Source organism: Ascaphus truei, chromosome 11 (assembly GCF_040206685.1).
Source record: "Ascaphus truei isolate aAscTru1 chromosome 11, aAscTru1.hap1, whole genome shotgun sequence".
Lineage (NCBI taxonomy): Eukaryota > Metazoa > Chordata > Amphibia > Anura > Ascaphidae > Ascaphus > Ascaphus truei.
Window position 1 is genome coordinate 44935934 of NC_134493.1, and position 19188 is coordinate 44955121.

General features: G+C 42.4%; 1 protein-coding gene across 1 annotated transcript in view; it reads left to right on the forward strand.

Annotated features, from left to right (window-relative positions):
• DNAH3 (dynein axonemal heavy chain 3) overlaps positions 1-19188 on the forward strand; it is a 180034-nt gene that overhangs the window by 114518 nt on the left and 46328 nt on the right. The window contains exons 33-40 of the mRNA XM_075565993.1: positions 722-941; positions 3798-3932; positions 5837-5948; positions 9778-10019; positions 11282-11382; positions 11965-12070; positions 17518-17647; positions 18904-19149. Coding sequence (XP_075422108.1) covers positions 722-941; positions 3798-3932; positions 5837-5948; positions 9778-10019; positions 11282-11382; positions 11965-12070; positions 17518-17647; positions 18904-19149 — 1292 coding nt within the window. The remainder of the gene's footprint in view (positions 1-721; positions 942-3797; positions 3933-5836; positions 5949-9777; positions 10020-11281; positions 11383-11964; positions 12071-17517; positions 17648-18903; positions 19150-19188) is intronic.

A 19188-nucleotide genomic window follows, 5' to 3' on the forward strand; every position in this document is an offset into this window, starting at 1 on the left:
ATTTTAATTAGTTTTAATATGCTGAGCATCCTTTGATTTCTATAGCAGGTTTTAGCCCACCTCCCCAGCAGTGCAAGATCTTTGCAACACTTTCCTGTTTGTGATCATTTGTTGCCAATATTCCCAGCAGTTTGAGCTGCAAACTGTAACAATAGATAATATTACCTTAGTAATACAAGGATATATTGTAGCTGCTGAGTTACACTGACTGAAGAATTTATTGAAACTGAAAGGCAGCCATTTAGTGAACCCTGAGAAGCAGGATCTTTTCTGATTGATCACGGTAGACAGAGTTGATCAGCAGCTGAGACCATTCATTTTCAATAAAAAGTAATCAAAGGCTACATATTAAAACAAATATATATATATATATTCTCGGCTCCCCACCATTCCCAGCCCCCATCAACACCATCAGCACCCACACATCGCCACATTTGCACCTCCCCCATCGGCACACCCACATCCGCACCCCCACATCAGCACCAAACCCTCCCAAATCAGCACACCAATACAATCACCATCAGTACAGCCACAGCAGCACTACCACCGCACATGGGCCGCGTGGACCACTCCCCACCCAAATACCACACCCACACCACAAACATCCCGGGCAACGCCGGGCCTCTCAGCTAGTGTGTAATAAAATTGTTCACATCTATATTTTTAGATTAAAAATAATAATAATTTGGAATGATGAAAATGTTTTTTGTTTGCTTTTAAGCTTGGCCCAAAAAATAGTTGCAACCTACAGACTGTGCTCCGAGCAGCTCTCCTCCCAGCACCACTATGACTATGGAATGCGCGCCGTAAAATCCGTGCTGACCGCAGCAGGAAACCTCAAACTGAAATACCCGGAGGAGAACGAGAGCGTGTTACTCTTACGAGCCCTGCTGGATGTGAACCTGGCTAAATTCTTGGCGCAGGACGTACCCCTCTTTCAGGTAGCGACACAAACACAGATTACGTTAATGTTGTGTTGGGTGAAGTTTGTTCCGTTAGTTAATGCAGAACGAGAACCACACATAATCAGCAGAACTCAATTACTTTCATTTTCAAATGTTGGCATGACCCTGACATCACTCTGACATCGCTCTGACATCATTCTGGTACTGTGGCAGCACTGGATGCTGGGAGCTGTAGTTTGGTTGCTGCTATACATTGGCCATAGCAGCAGTGTATGCTGGGGAGATTATATCTGCAGATTAATCACTGGATGATGTCTGAGAAACTGGTGCAAATTTGGGGACCATGTGTAGGATATGTTGGTGCAATAAGTGGCAAATGTCCTATTATTTGCATAACTTTTCAGAGTAAATGAGTACTTCAGTATTACAGTAGGTGATACCTTTTTTTTTATGTGGACTAATAACAGATATTATAAGACGAGCTTTCGAAAGTTCTCCTCTCTGCCTCGGGTCAGCAATACTAATTTACAGAAATTCCAGGAGTAACACAGATGTAAAAAAAAGGAAAAACAAGATAGCCACCTGAGGCAGATGATGCAGAGGAAGCTTACAGTATGGCATCTTTGTCAATCAGCATTGCTGCCACAACTGGACTAACCCGGCTATTTCTAATGAATTCATCACTTTCCAGAAACTGTTAAATACACAGAGGCTGTTACAGAGGTGATTTGCTATCATGGAAATATATTTGCTGTTTACACCTTTTTAACATATAGTTAACAAGCATGTGTCAAACCCCATAATTACCCGAAAACCAGCTACTATAGCATGAACCAAATGTTAACTCTGTTTCCATGACAACCAGCCTGAGGTTGGAACTGTTTATTTTCTCAATGATATATGCTTTAAGGTGAAATTGCCACTTTCTTGGCCTCTCTGAGATAAGTGACTGAGTAATTATAACGGTAGGGTAAGTAAGCCTAATACAAGAAGGGGATGGGGAAGGCGCACAGCTCCGTGATGGAAAGAAAAGAACTAAATAGCACTGCTGGTTACAAACAGATTTATTGCACTGACAAAATGTGCATGGCAGCAAAACGGTACAAAACGCGTTTTCGTGTTTCACGCACTACGGCACTTTGTCAAAGAGTAAAACCAGTTCCATGACAGTCAGGGATATTGAATTATGACATTGCTCTCTCTATATAGAGGAGATTGCTGTATTATGTGTAGGCACCAATTACGAAGAAATCGTATGTGACGGAGCAGTAGCGCAGTGGACTATTACAGGGGGACTATTATATCTGTTTCCCAGTGTGTGGGTCTTCTTCTCCCTTCTCCCCCCCCCCCGCTCCCCGTCACTACCTCATTACACATTTAGTTCTTGGGATTCATGAGCAGCCACATAGGCCCATTATATTTGGGGTCGTGATAAATGAACTAAAAATAACATTTGGAACAAAAACGACATTTTGATCCATGTTGAACTCATCAGTACTCCTTACTGAGACCGACATATCAAAAACATTGTTGACCTTGGATTTATGTGACAAAAAAATTCTCTGTAGCACTGGTTCGGGACCATGGGTTCTCTCTACCAGTAAGTGAACCCAATACCCTTGTACTTGGTGGGATCCTCTTGGTGGCATTCCATATTCACCTTGCCTACTCTCCACACATAGAAAGCCTTCTAGTGGAAGGTTAATGGGGGTGGGTAAGAGAAGGCTGGCTATGTGTATAGTTCAATCTTCAAGATATTCATCTCAACACAATGTAGCTATTGCAACACTTCAAGTGGCGCCAAGCAGTACTCCACGCGTTTTCTAAAAGCAGACAAGTAGCTCTAAGTACTTTTTAAATATTTTATTTCGAAACTTGAATAAAAATACACCAGTGTGTTCCTTACACTTGAGTCTTGACTTTCTGTTATATAATAAAATACTAGTGGACAGTATATGTCTGCATTAGTTATTACCAGTTAATAGAAAATACTAAATCAGCTAATATATATCTTTGGATTTTTCTTACGGACTCTTGCAGTGCTGTAATCTCTTAGTTTTGCCAACCAGGTTATTGTTCTATTACAGATCCTGTATCTGTAAAGCAAATCCATATCTCACACATGCCAAACTGTTATTTCCTTGAGTAGCTCTAATGGCATCATGAATGATGAGAGTTTGTGAACTGAGAGCTCTCATATGTCAATAAAACACTGAGATAGATTTCCTTAAAGCATTCAGGGCCATATTTACTTAGCAGTGCTCTGCCATAAGACCCCTTCCGGTGCTAAAAGAGAGAGGAAAATGAATATGGTTGATGTAGTCCTCTTTGAGATATCTTTCACCTTGGACAAGACACATTATCTACATTTGCTTCGTGCACCAAAAATACCTTCATATACAGTATATAGAGAGAAAAGGAGGTGACCTAATCAGAGCCCTGATGCACATAACCATGGCTCTCCAACTGGTGGCCCGTGGCCAAAGATGGCCTGCTAAGGGCTTTGGAGTGACCTTTGGACAGCCTGTGTATGCTGTTTTCATTGTAGTTACTCAGGTGCCGGTTGCAGCTAAGTACACATTTCTACACTAAAATTGACTTGTAAACTAAGGGAATAAAATATATATATATGAAACAGGTGTTATAATGCAAATTCTTGAAGTGTAATCATTGTAAGACTTTAAATGTATCCAAAATGACATTATATTACTCTTGTCACTCTTTTCCGAATCTTGTCCCATTGGAAAGCTAACTGAAGAGCCCATGAACAGTAATGTGTGTATATCTGGTATAAAGTGAGACAATTGAAAAAAAATCTATGAAAACTCTGATGCTTTGTTTATTCATTGTTATAGGTAATCTGCACAATTGTGTTCTGTTTTTCATCCGTAGGGCATTATTTCTGACCTTTTTCCTGGGGTGGTTCTTCCTACACCAGATTATGACCTGCTTGTCCAGGCTCTGAAAGAGAATATTGCAATCATGAAGCTGCAGCCTGTACCTTGGTTCATTGGGAAAATAATCCAGGTGACATGTTATTAATGCATTAACATTATTCGGACGAGCCGCTACAGGATGTTACTGCTGGAGGAGATGTGATATAATTGCTTTAAACAATGTCCAGGCTCTTCTTTCCGCAAACAGCGCAGCATTGTCACTTCTGCAAAAACATTGAGACAAGCCGTATAGTACATGGAATTAAAACTGTGTACTCGTATATCAGGTACCCCCGTTATGGTCCTCACTGCAGCTCTGGGAAGCAAAGCAATAAATGGAGGAGGAATATAGACCACATGACCTATTTAATCAATTTCCCTGTGTTACTTTAATACCTTAGATTGTGGTTTTCAACATTTTTTTTGGTTAAGGAACGCTATATCTATATTGTGAAATTCTGCAGAACCCCAACCCTCTCTAATAGCGCGTCTGAGATCAGATACATTGTAAGGAACCCCAACCCTCTCTAATAGCGCGTCTGAGATCAGATACATTGTAAGGAACCCCAACACTCTCTAATAGCGCGTCTGAGATCAGATGCATTGTAAGGAACCCCCACCCCTCTCTAATAGCGCGTCTGGAATCAAATGCGTTGTAAGGAACCCCAACCCTCTGTAATAGCGCGTCTGAGATCAGATACATTGTAAGGAACCCCAACACTCTCTAATAGCGTGTCTGAGATCAGATGCATTGTAAGGAACCCCAACCCTCTCTAATAGCGCCTCTGAGATCAGATGCATTGTAAGGAACCCCAACCCTCTCTAATAGCGCCTCTGAGATCAGATGCATTGTAAATTCTTCTGTATTTGGTACAAGTTTCTAATTACCTAAATATTGTAGGGAACCCTTTAGAGATGTCCGGGGAACCCCTGTTGAAAAACACTGCCTTAGATGAAACCTTCACAGTGATTGTGTCTTACTGTATCCATCTCCAGTACCACTGCCGGGAGATTGGGCCCTGTTTTTAGTACAACTATTTTTCATCAAACATACGTTTCCTTAAATGTACTCAAATTCCATCTTAAAAAAAGACTGCCCCTTGTTTTAACATTCCCATAACTTTTGGAAATGGAATATAAAAGATCCTACGTCCTCAACGTAACTAGCAGTTTCCATGTGTTTCCCCGTTTCCCAGCCTAATCTGGGCTGAGATGAGGTGGGGAATATTGGGCTAGTTCTTTGCTTTGCGATGTCGCACTTTGAAAAATCGATGCACGGTCTGGACTTCTGTTCCATTTCCCAGCGCACAGTTGTGTCTCAACTGCTGCTATCCAAACCCTTTGTGAATGTCCTTATTGGACGTCAGGAAGTAAGTTAATGTTTTTATAGGGAAGTAAATGGATGTTCCCATTCTGCTAAACATTTCTACTTAGCTTAAATTGTTAAAGAGGCAATCCAAGCAATATCCTACATGCGTGTTTTGTGCAATAAATCCGTTCTGTAGTATTAGAAAAAAAACTTACTGCATTTTAACATTTTTATTATTCAACTCTTAATGCCATTTTTATGCGTTTTAATATAATGATCATCCTTTCATATCTATAGCAGGTTTTAGCACACCACCCCAGCAGTGCAAGATCTTTGCAACACTTTCCTATTTGTGATACTTTGTGGCCAATATTCCCAGCAGTTTGAGCTGCAAACTGTAACAATAGATCATGTTACCTTAGTAATATAAGAATACATTGTAGCTGCTGAGTTACACTGACTGAAAGATTGATTTGAAACTGAAAGGCAGCCATTTAGTGAACCCTGGGAAACAGGATCTTTGCGGATCGATCATGGGAGAACGAATCAATTGGCATCTTAAGTAATTTGTTTTCAATAAAGGTAATCAAAGGCCGCATATATTAAAACAAGAGTTTTAAAGTCTGCCTCTTTAAATTGTTAATATAAACCTCATTTTCGCATTTGAATTCTTTTGACACCTGTAGATTTATGAAATGATGTTGGTACGTCACGGCTTCATGATTGTGGGAGATCCAATGGGTGGGAAAACCTGTGCTTACAAAGTCCTGGCAGGCGCACTTTCTGATCTGTATGCAGGTAAAATGATCAATTATTTGAATGACACATTTTGTTTGAGTGAGTACGTGACAGACTGGGCTCACTATTGGATGTATTTCTCTTCTCTCTCCACACCTAACCCGTGATAAAAAAAAAATTGTTTTTGTAAACAACTTTCTCAGCATCTCTGTGAAAAACAATAAATAATGTAATTCCACATTGTATATTACAAAATTCTGCCCAATTGCTTACGTATGTGTCCATTAGGGAAAAATTGAGGTGTGTGTGTGTGTGTGTGTGTGTGTGTGTGTGTGTGTGTGTGTGTGTGTGTGTATATATATATATATATATATATATATATATATATATATATATATGTATATATATATATATATATATATATATATTCCAAAAGATTGACCTAGGCGCAAGTGGAGACAAGAAAAAGAAACATAGGGTAGTATGTTCTAACAATTTAACCCCTTAATGGTACGATATGCACTCACAGTGAATGAATTGATTCGAGCCTTGTATCCACTCTGGGATCTGGAACAGTATGGAAACTCTGGAACATCCAATGGCACGTACTCCACAGCCCAGTGTTATCTCATACGTAGCGTTGCATATAAAGGAAGGTAAAAAAAATACAAATAGTGTAACACAGTTTATTAAAAATGTATATAATAATAACGGTAAGTAAGAAACTCACACTTTGTGAGTTCTCATAAAACGGTTGAGAATTCAGAGTATCTCACACTCATAGGGATTACTAATATTCAGCTGGTTTTTGACAGTCTTTAACGATGCACCTGTGTTTTTATCCAGGTATGAGGTATTGTATATACACAGTTCGAGTAGCCGTGAGCTCTAATGATGTCACACTTTGCACCTGCACTACTTATAGTGCCCACAGTTTCCTAGGACTGGATATGGTCCCCGTTTTAAGTGAGCCTTGCTTGGGTCTCTCACTGTACCTATTGTACTCTCAGTACTCACGGTACTTTGGGGTCTCAAACGATCTTCTGATGCAGACAGTCGAGGCTTCAGATAGAGCTCCCATCTAATACCGGCATCTCCCGTCCTCTATGTTCATCCGGGACATCCGCAGGACGTGATGACATGATGACGACACACGATCTCGCGAGAGTTCCGTTCCTCCGATCGTAGCTGTATTATTTTGCCGAAAATAGTTAGTCCTCCACATAAAACATGTAGCAGCAGCTACCAAGTGTTACTCCAATAACAGATATCCACGCCCTACGCGTTTCTCCTTTCGGCTTCGTCAGGGGCTGATTTCCCTCTCTGTCCCTCATCTCAGGTTAAATACCCTCCTTCCTGACATGATTGGTTTATCCAGTGAATTCAAGAATTTGCATATTAAATTACCTAATTGATATTGCAATATGTTTAGTAGTGCGTCTATATACTCATTTAAAATGGTCATTATATTGACCTACTTATTTAAAGCATTATAAATCAAATGGTGTTATCAATATTAACTTTAATCTAGAGTTCTTATGCCACCATTCAATACTTTGTTATCGTAAACCATATGTTATAAATATTTACACATATAGTCCCTCATATAGAACCAATAATTACATATAACAGCTCTCATTTGTTAATTAATAATATACAATATTGACAAAATTTTAGATACTTAGCTGGAGTTTGAATATACTAAGCCCCAATCATAGAGAGAATAAATAATAATATTGCATTATTCATATTTTAACCCATAGCCCATAGAGGGATTAATCCAACCAGTTAAAGTCATAATACTGAACCACACAGTATGTATTTTAATAATTACATCCAATTCCATAATTGGTATATATCTCTTATATCATAATTTATAGTCACCATTTGAGAAATGGAAACTCTAACCGCAGGCATTTTAGGGATTAAATTTAAATAATACAGCCACCTCTAAATATATCATACAAAATTCAATTATAATTCTTATTCTAAAGACATATATATATACAGTTTTTATTAACCCAGAAGCGTGTTTAAAAAAGGATAATAATGACACTCGGATAAAAAATAGACCATATTAGAGTCCATATAATTTCATATGGCCGATGTAATAAACATTTTCTTAAATGATCCATTACATTCTAGAATATATTATGACATTATAACATTGTATAGAAAGGAAATGGACATGCAGACATACATCTAAACCACTTTTATATTAGTTAAAACATCACAGAATATGTATCACCCAAAATTCCATTAAATCATCACTTATCAATAGGGTTCTGAGACTACAAAATCCCTATATATTAGACTAATAATTCACAAAACATTCCCACAATACAAAAATATCAACATTAACATCATACTCAAAGTCGAATAATGCACAGAAAACAGAATGACTCATAGGCTAACATAGATTTTGTTAATCCCTAAGAAAGGATCCCAAATCTATGTCTATATTTAGACCCAGTGGTGCTAATGTTTTTAGGGTATAAATCCAGTATGTTTCCTGTCTTGATATTGTAATTACTGGATTCCCTCCTCAGCAACTGGGTCTAATTTTTTCAATGCCTATGAATTTTAGACCTCTAGGGTCTTGGCAATGAAATTCCTTAAAATGTTTCGAAACGCTATGTTGTAGCAAGCCCTTTTCTATATTTCTTACATGTTCTTTCATACGTACTTTGAGTTTCCTAGTGGTTCTCCCAATGTATTGTTTGTTGTTTGTTGCTAGGACATTGCAACAAATAAACAACATAGCTTGAATTACAATCTATCAGATCTTGTATTTTATAACTAACCTGTGATACTTCTGACTGTACAGTTTTAAAACTCTTTTGAGAATTTGGATGTAATTTACACCCCTTACATGTCTTGAGGTGTGTGTGTGTGTGTGTATGTGTGTGTGTGTGTGTGTGTGTGTGTGTGTGTGTGTGTGTGTGTGTGTGTGTGTGTGTGTGTGTGTGTGTGTGTGTGTGTGTGTGTATATATATATATATACACACACAACACAATAATGACACTTGTGCAGTTTTAACAGCATTAAAATTTGACGTTGAACAGAAACATTACAAAAATAATTGAATTCTAATCACAAACTTAATTTTCAAATTCTTCAATACCTTTCTATTTTTGTAAATTAACATTTGGGTGGCATTAAAATAGATATCACTGAAGTTTCACTGAAACTCAAATTGACACCTAATACAAATAATACTGTATGTATTATACATTCTGAAACAATGTTTTGTTTCTTATATAGCGCTGACAGTGATTGCAGTGCTGCACATTCTGCAGGCACAATGAGCTCTTGCCCTGTAGAGCTTACAATCTAATTGTGACGATGAACTACTCCTTCAGCCCAATATTTTCTGTATTTGTTTGTTGCTCGGATCGAAGTTAGGCTATTTGGATCTCATTTAAAAAAAACTAAAGTTTTAAATGTCTTAAATGCTTTTATATAAGTGGTCTCATGTGAATATTATAATATAGACAATCAGATGTGCTGGAATGCTTTTTTTTTAAAATGATTTATTTACACACTTAATGCAATTTGTGTGATATTTATTAGAATTTGGTATATTTTATCTTGGTTATGTTATTTGGTTAATTGTTGCCTAATGTTATGTAGGGTTAATATTCCTAAAGTTAAAAATATATACAAACCGTGAATGATAAACAAACTGTTGCCTGGTCAATACATATCGATACACATTATGTGAACTTCACGTTTAACTTGTGTTCAACCAACCGACATAAAACCTTATTTTAATAGTACTTTCTCAGCATGTTTCTTGCTTTACAGGATCATTTCAAATTTGGCAGGAACGACGAGATGAGAAGAATAAATGTCAGTGATCTCGTGTTCTTTGTTTCCTTTGCTCAGCCAACTCAATGGAAGAGTATGCTGTCGAGTTTAGAATCATCAATCCAAAAGCTATAACGATGGGGCAGTTATACGGGTGTTTTGACCCAGTAAGTCATGAATGGACAGATGGCGTGCTGGCAACCACCTTCAGGGAACAAGCGTCTTCGACTACGGATGACAGAAAGTGGATTATATTTGATGGGCCGGTGGATGCTGTTTGGATAGAAAATATGAACACTGCCCTTGATGATAATAAGAAGGTAATGGCCACCATGCATTGTTTAATTTACGTTGTGACTTGTTTGTCAAAATAAAGAGAATTATTTTGTGATCTGTAGTAGAGATGGGCAGATTTGTTTGGCGGATCGTTCCGGTTCCTTTGGTCCCCAGATTTCAGCGCATCAATCTCAAAAAGGCCGATTCGCATTTTGCGTATTACCAACACACTCCATGGATTCCGCAACCCATGGACGGATTTGTAGGATCCAATCCACGGATTCAGCAATCCGTTCTTAAGAATCCGCCCACGGGTTGCGGAATACGCAGATTGGATCCTACAAATCCGCCCACGGGTTGTGGAATACGCAGATTGGATCCTACAAATCCGCCCACGGGTTGTGGAATACGCAGATTGGATCCTACAAATCCTCCCACGGGTTGTGGAATACGCAGATTGGATTTTACAAATCCGCCCACGGGTTGTGGAATACGCAGATTGGATCCTACAAATCCGCCCACGGGTTGTGGAATCCGCAGATTGGATCCTACAAATCCGCCCACGGGTTGCGGAATACGCAGATTGGATCCTACAAACCCGCCCACGGGTTGCGGAATACGCAGATTGGATCCTACAAATCCGCCCACGGGTTGTGGAATACGCAGATTGGATCCTACAAATCCGCCCACGGGTTGTGGAATACGCAGATTGGATCCTACAAATCCGCCCACGGGTTGTGGAATACGCAGACTGGATCCTACAAATCCGCCCACGGGTTGTATCCAATGGCAGTTTTTGATGAATCCGCGCAGATTCAAATCCACCAAATTCGTTTGCGGATTTGACACCGCTAAACGGATTTTGGAGGGGTAAATGCGAGAAAATCCGGGTACAGATTTGGGGAGATTCGTCCAGCTCTAATCTGTAGTTCTTAATCTTCATGATTGATATTGTTATTGAATGATTGATATTGATTGATTGAATTCCAGACATTAAGGTCAATGGTAGAAACCACTTTTCTTTTATCCTAAGTTTTCATACATATTGTACCATTAATCAAAAAAAAAGAAATGTAATAGGAATGCCAGTAACCACAACAGCGCAAAGATACTGTAGACATTATATAGCATTAATCTTGATAGTACAGTAGATTACATAATATTTGATATTGATATTTTCTAGTGTAAACAAGATTACCGGTATCACTACAAGACAGTAAATTAGATTACGGGGATGGCTGTCTCTCTGATAGATTGATGCTTCCCTTTGGTTTGATTAACATCGCGGCGTGATGTTTCTTTCTAGCTATGCTTGATGAGTGGGGAAATAATCCAGATGAATCCAAAAATGAGTTTAATTTTTGAGCCCGCAGACTTGGAACAGGCATCACCAGCAACTGTGAGCAGGTAATTGTATGTGAAGATTGTATTTCACTTTATATACTGCGGTTGATGTAGCAACATTGTACCTTTCACAGTGTGTGTTACTATCGGGCTCAGTGGGGATTTCCACGGAGAGAGTCAGTAGCGTAGAATCACCTGGGGTAATCACTGATAGCTGGAGTCAGGAGTCCGGATCTGCGGTGCAACGTGCAGCGGAGAGTTTCCGGGAACAAGAAGGCAAAAGAGGTAGTCAGACAAGCCGGGGTAAAGGCGAGAAGCAAGCAGGGGAATCATTGGATGAACCGGGGCAGGTAGTAAACAAGGAGAATGGTCAGACGGGTCAGGGCAAAAGCAGTCAGCGGGTAGTCAGGGGCAAGTTGAGATCAGGAAGTCAAAGAATACAGGTAATGTGCAAGCGAGTAACCAAACTCACTCCAGCAAGCAAAGCAAGTTCTGAGAGAGGTGCTTTCTTTTAGGCCATGGAGATCATGTGTTGAAGTCAGCACAGCTGAGTGCTAAAGAGCTGCTTAGAATGAAGCAGTCCCTATTCCTGGGTCCTGGCAGTTACTTTGCTCTTGAGGGTGTTGTTTGTTTATTTTCAACCAGGTGTGGCATGATTTATATGGAAGCCCATCAGCTTGGCTGGAAACCTTTGAAAGATTCTTATATGAATATTCTACCTGGAAATCTGACAAGTGAACACCGGGAACTGGTAAGAGCAGAAAATCAATCAAGATTCATTTATTTTTTACTAAAAACCTTTGAGCTGTTTGAATATTATTGTTGTCAAATAATTATCATTACAGTTTGTAATAATGCTCACTTACACTTTGAGGTTCAATGTAAATATATATACAGGCATACCCCGCTTTAAGTACACTCACTTTAAGTACACTCGCGAGTAAGTACATATCGCCCAATAGGCAAACGGCAGCTCACGCATGCGTCTGTCATCACATCCTGAGCAGCAATATCGGCTTCCTACCTGTACCGAAGCTGTGCGCAAGCAGGGAGACTATAGAGCCTGTTACAAATGCGTTATTTACATCAGTTATGCACATATATATCGATTTGCAGTACAGTACATGCATCGATAAGTGGGAAAAGGTAGTGCTTCACTTTAAGTACATTTTCGCTTTACATACATGCTCCGGTCCCATTGCGTATGTTAATGCGGGGTATGCCTGTATATACAGTGTTCGACAAATCACCCAAAAATCTACTAGCCCAACCAAAAAATCTACTCGCCCCTAACCCCGCCCCTAGTCCCGCCCCCAACCCCGCTTTAAAATAAAACACATTTAAGAACAACATTCATTTTTGACATTAATGTATTTATTGTATTACAATTTACTACAATTAGTCGTGTGTGTGTAAATGCCGGATCTTACCTGATCCGCAGTCCCTCAATGTCCAGGTACCCTCATTCCCGCAATGTTATACATTGGAGGGGAGGTGTTCCCTGCCTGTCTTCTGGGTTAGGGGGGGTTCCGATGTCTTCCGTGTGAAGCTTGAGTCAGATCTGGAAGAAAGCAGTATAGGTTATTTCAGTGTAGTATAGGGCAGTTGAGATATATAGGGTAAGTAAGATATCCAGTTCCAGAGTGTGAGACAGACACAGAGAGAGGGTGAGAGAGAGAGAGGGGGTGAGAGAGAGAGGGGGTGAGAGAGAGAGAGGGAGAGAGAGGGAGAGAGAGAGAGGGGGTGAGAGAGAGAGAGGGGTGAGAGAGAGAGAGGGGTGAGAGAGAGAGAGGGGGTGAGAGAGAGAGAGGGGGTGAGAGAGAGAGAGGGGGGGGGTGAGAGAGAGAGAGGGGGTAAGAGAGAGAGAGGGTGTGAGAGAGAGAGAGAGAGGGGGTGAGAGAGAGAGAGGGGGTGAGAGAGAGAGAGGGGGTGAGAGAGAGAGAGGGGGTGAGAGAGAGAGAGGGGGGGTGAGAGAGAGGGGGTGAGAGAGAGAGAGGGGGGGTGAGAGAGAGAGAGAGATAGAGGGGGGTGAGAGAGAGAGGTGGGGTGAGAGAGAGAGAGAGGGGGGGTGAGAGAGAGAGAGAGGGGGGGTGAGAGAGGGAGGGGGAGTGAGAGAGAGAGAGAGAGAGGGCGAGAGAGAGAGGGGTGGCGAGAGAGAGGGGGCGAGAGAGAGCTAGAGGGGTCGAGAGAGAGAGAGAGAGGGGTAGAGAGAGGGAGGGGTCGAGAGAGAGGGGGGTCGAGAGAGAGGGGGGGCGAGAGAGAGGGGGCGAGAGAGATAGAGGGCTTGATTGGGTGGGGTGACGGGGTGGGGGGGTGACGGGGTGGGGGTTTGACGGGGTGAGGGGTGAGGGGGTGATGGGGTGGGGGGGTATGTGACACTTCTGGTATCCTACACACACACACACTCTCCCATACACACACACTCTCTCCCCCCCCCTACACACACACACACACACACACACACACTCTCCCATGCACTCTCTCTCTCTCTCTCTCCCCCCTACACAAACATACACACACTCTCTCTCTCCCCCCTACACACACACACACTCCCCCCACCCCCCTCTTCACACATTGGGATCGCTGTGGTCTCCCCCGGAGAGCGCCATATCCCACGGAGAGAGGGATAAGAGGCGGGGGGCAGGCTGGGTGTCGCCCTCGGCGGCTGTCGCTGCGGGTCACCGGGTGTCAGACAGCCTCAGCTCAGTGGCTGGCGGAGCTGCCACGCGAGATCGGGAGTGAGTGGGGAGATTTGGGGTGTCGGGGGGAGATTATGGTGAGGGGGGGTCACGGAGGCCGGGAGAGATTGTGGTGAGGGGGGGTCACGGAGGCCAGGAGAGTTTGGGGAGATGGGGGGGTCACGGAGGCCGGGAGAAATTGGGGTGAGGGAGGGGTCACGGAGGCCGGGAGAGATTGGTGTGAGGGGGGGGGGTGGTGGATGGCCCGATGAGAGGGGGGGCGGATGGCCCGATGCGAAGGGGGGCGGATGGCCCGGTGGGAGGGAGGGGGGGGCGACAGATGGCCCTGCAGGGGCCAGAGGCAGACAGGCGTGGAAGGGGCTGGCTGCCGGAAGGGGGAGGAGTGGAAGCGCTGAGGAGGGAAAGTTGCTGAGAGGTGGGGGAGGAGCAAAGGCGCTGCTCAGAGAGCCGGAGGCGGGGTAATCTCCCCCAACAACATGAACCCACCTCCGGCTTTTTTTTTTTTTCCTCCAGAGCGAGCGCGGGAAAAACAGCAGCGCGAGCGGGGGAAAAACAGCAGCGCGAGCGGGGGAAAAACAGCAGCGCGAGCGGGGGAAAAACAGCAGCGCGAGCGGGGGAAAAACAGCAGCGCGAGCGGGGCAAAAACAGCAGCGCGAGCGGGGGAAAAACACAGCGCGAGCGCGGGAAAAACAGCAGCGCGAGCGCGGGAAAAACAGCAGCGTTAGCGCGGGGAATTTAAAAAACACACATGTGCTGCTTGGGCCAATATTTACTCGCCCGGAGGTTAAATCCACACGCCCCGGGCGTGTAAATGTATATAATTGTCGAACACTGTATATATATATAATTATAATTATCCTTTAATGCTCCAAATACTCTGTAAACGCAGCACCGCCTGCAGCAGATAACACTATAAGTATGTATGTGCGAGCTGCTTAGGCTGGGTCCCCAGGGGCTGCAGCGTGGTACAGCCCTCTATGGGGCAGGCCCCAGTAGATGTGTGTGCGAGCACTCGCATATCACAAGGGCACGTCCGCTGGCAGGAAAGACGAGAATTGTGTCTTTCCGTGCCGCGACGCGATCACGTGGTTTGCCGGCAGCCAATGAAAGGGCAGATATGCCCCATCATGGCTGCGTCCCCCATCATGGCTGCGCCCCCCGCCCCCCCGTGCATCCCATCGCTCCTACAGACCGCAGATCGCGGCTTTCACCAGTGCACGTGCTGCCAGGCGCGTGTGCAGCAGTAAACACTGGGGCCTTAGCCTTTGGGAAGTCCTTTGAAACAGTTCAGGATGTATACATTGACTGCTACGCATGCTGATATCCAAAATCCTTTATGTCTATTATTTATGTTTTACGCTGATTTTCATGTGATCTCTTGGGTGGTTTAATCTACAAATAACAGCTAAAAAAAAAAAGAACAGATCACTCTGCAGCTACAGTTAAGACAGCAACTAAAATAAATATATATATATATGGGATATAATAATATGCTGTGTTGATAACATAATAATATAATAACAAAATATACCAAGTGCGACGAGACAATTTAAGGTGCATGAGCTGGTAAGATAGTTTCTAGATTGTGTTGACAGCTAAAATGGTTTGTGATTTGTGATGTGATTAAACCAAGAATGCTGGAAAGTGAGGGGAATAGCTGTAATTACAGGTTTCATGACAGGGAGCCAACAGTTCGTAATGCAAGTGCGCTAAATGCTGAGTAAACATTTGTCGCTGTATAGAGTAATGGAGAGATCCTGCGTATGTTACATAAGTGGCAATTTTAGAAGCAGTAATGGCGACCTGGAAATAATATGGATGTGATTGAGACTTAATTGAAACAGTTTCTGTGCAGACATAGATCGAGGTCTGATAGACATTAATTGAAAAGTGAATAGGGAATATGATAAAGTGCCATAGATAGATACTGCACCTCTTGCAACATGTACACTATAAGTATGTGCGAGCTGCTTAGGCTAGGTCCCCAGTGGCCACGGTGCAGTGCGTGACACACACGAGGTACAGCCCTCACTTTTGCTATTGACTGATAGAAGGCTTTCTGCCTTCACACATTACCTTGCTCTCACAGCTCTATCTCCACACTTCCACACTTCTTTCCCAACGCCAACTATTTCCAATAACAAGCTCTCAAACACACCGCCTTCTTCTCCCCCTGCACCTTATATTTCCACTCTCCCTCCCTTGTAGAGTGTAAGCTCACTGGGGCAGGGCACTCCTTAGCTTCTTTAACAATGTATGTTAATGTTTGACATATTATTGTTAGAGTCTTCCGATCCCATCCTACTGCGCTGCTGAATATGTTGGCGCATAAATAAATGATATTAAGAGAGAAGGAGCGGCTCAGTGAGTAAAGACACCGACTGACACTGAGTGTGAATCAGGGGAACCTGGTTCAATTCCCGGTGTCAGCTCCTTGTGACCTTGGGCAAGTCACTTTATCTCCCTGTGCCTCAGGCACCAACAACCAAGTTTGTAAGCTCTACGGGGCAACGACCTGTGCCTGCAAAAATGTCTCTGTAAAGCACTACGTAAAACTAGCAGCGCTATACAAGAACATGCTATTATTATTATTATTACTACTAGGTATAATGAAATCACGTCCTTCTATTAATTTTCAAGTTCCAAAAAACATAGATTGTAAGCTCCACGGTGCAGGGACTGTGCCTGCAAAATATCTCTGTAAAGCGCTACGTAAAACTAAGCGCTATAGAAGAACAAACAAACAATTATTATTATTATTAATAGTAATAATATTAATAATAGATACTGTTATAGATTGATAGAGTGTCAACTGTAACCTATGTTGCCTTTATGATTCACCCCCCTTCCCCCCCCCACCCCACAAATATTATTGGTATTTTAGTCTACATACATCAGTGCAGAGAGGGGAGGGGGGTGCAGAGAGGAAAGGAGGGGGAATTGAGGTTTTTGACAGCAGTACAATACAATGGTTACATATCATCAGCTGAAGCAATGACTTAGCATTAGATCTAGAGGCCTGGATCCTCTCCAGAAGTCGGTATGAGGGTTCTTATCTGTGATAACCAATCGGAAGGTGGCCGGACCTCATCCAACCATGAGGTCATGTGTCCACCCCTACCCGCGGGACCCCATGGGCCCTCCTTTTAACGATATAATGACTTTTAGGTTGCATTAAGACCAAGGAAGGTTATTTTGATACTCAACCTCATAACTCTGCAATATGCTTATCATATTTTCTGTACATATATATTTTTAGTCCGTGAAAAAGTGCCTTGGCTCAGCTGGCGTACACAATTTACATTTTATTTTGTGCAGTTACAGCATCTTTGCAAAGATCTTGAAAGCTGATGTACACTCTAGGCTTACAGTGGGAGATCCTTCTTCTGTACATAGCTTCTGATCTGTTTTCCAGCATTCAGCTGCTTCCAGATATGTACAAAGCATCCAAATCATAACATTTCCAAACTTTCTGTACTTTGTTTCTTTTTACTTTCAGATTGATGATATGTTTAACTGGCTTATTCAGCCTTGCTTAGATTTTACCCGCCTGCAATGCAAATTCTTGGTGCACACTTCCCCTATTCACCTGACATACAGTATGATGAGACTCTACACCTGTTTGCTTGGTAAGTTTATTACCGAAGGGAAAACTTTAAGGACACCCAAAATCAGTGCCTCGAAAACCTCTGTGGTAATGGCAATGCCTGTATCAATATTGACTGTTCATATGGTTTGAATATTTATTTCTTTTGTTTAACTGTTTTCTGTGAGGATCAAGTGCTCAATAATAACATTTTGAAGGGTACAACAAAGGCTCCAATGAATGTGAAGTCACTCAAAGATGAGGCATGTGCTGGAAGGGAAAGGACTGGGGACCGATGGTCACACAAGAGAATGGTCTCAGATGACCCTGCTCCCCCAGAAGCCAATACTAGAGCACACCAACCAATGCTCTGTATCTGCGTAATACACGAGCTGCACCCCAAGAAGTGGGTGTATCTAGGTACTCACACGACCACTGTCCCTGGAAGTACCATTGGCGTGCTTCGGCCGTGTTGTGGGGAAATTAAGCGGGAAAAAACAAGAAAATGGCGGTGCACAGCGCACAATAATCATGTAGAGCTGGATTGCAGCCCTTCAATATTGTGCGCTATGCATCGCCATTTTCTTTTTTTTTTTTTTGCTGCTTGGTAAGTTTATTAGTTTACTTCTCAAAATACGATACGCACATATCTTCGCTTTTTTGCATGGTGCCACATTTCTCATCTCGATGCCCGCTACGCAGTGGTTCGTTGACTACCCTGAACGGATGGCACGCGCAAACAACCCCCGTATCTTTTCGGAAAAAGATATCTGTATCTGATATGTCAATAAACAAAACTGCAATGTAAAAAAAAAACCTGGTAAATAAAAGGCAACTAAACAGCGTTTTTTTTTTAACTATTTCTGGAGCTGCGGTGATAATTTGATCATACCTACAAAATGTAATCACATTTCATTTGTTTTATAAATACTTCTTATTTTGCACACCAGAGATACATCAGTGCTGGGGGTCTGCTGTCCCCCACCGTTCCATCGCCAAAATATCTAGTGGCAACAATGTGTCAAGAGACGTTTTGAAGCCAGGATCATGTGACCTGTTTTTATAGTGATCACATGACCCCTGATCCCTTATCTGCCACTACCCTGAACAGAAATGGAAGTTCTCCTCTTTAGCTTTCATTGCGGCTGTAACTTTGAGATCACTCCTTGGAGAAGCAGAACATGCTGGGCCAGGTGCCATTTTCAGGAGGCCAATAGGGCCCTCAACAGGTGTAATAACAAACTGTGCCAGATTCTGCGTGTTTCTTCTCATACAGCCGTGACTCTGCTTTTACTTTAGATGAAATAATGAGTTCTGGTGAAGGTGAAGGTGAAGGTGAAGAATCCATGTCCAGCCAGCAGATTACATTGTGGCTACAGGGCCTTTTCCTTTTTGCCTTGGTTTGGACGATTGGCGGAACCATAAATTCAGACAGCAGAAAAAAGTTTGATGATTTCTACCGTAACCTCCTGATGGGTATGGATGACCAGCACCCCCGACCCAAAAGCGTAAAACTTACAAAGAACAATGTGTTCCCAGAAAAAGGTATATCTGCAGTTATCTGTCACGTGTGTATTTATTTAT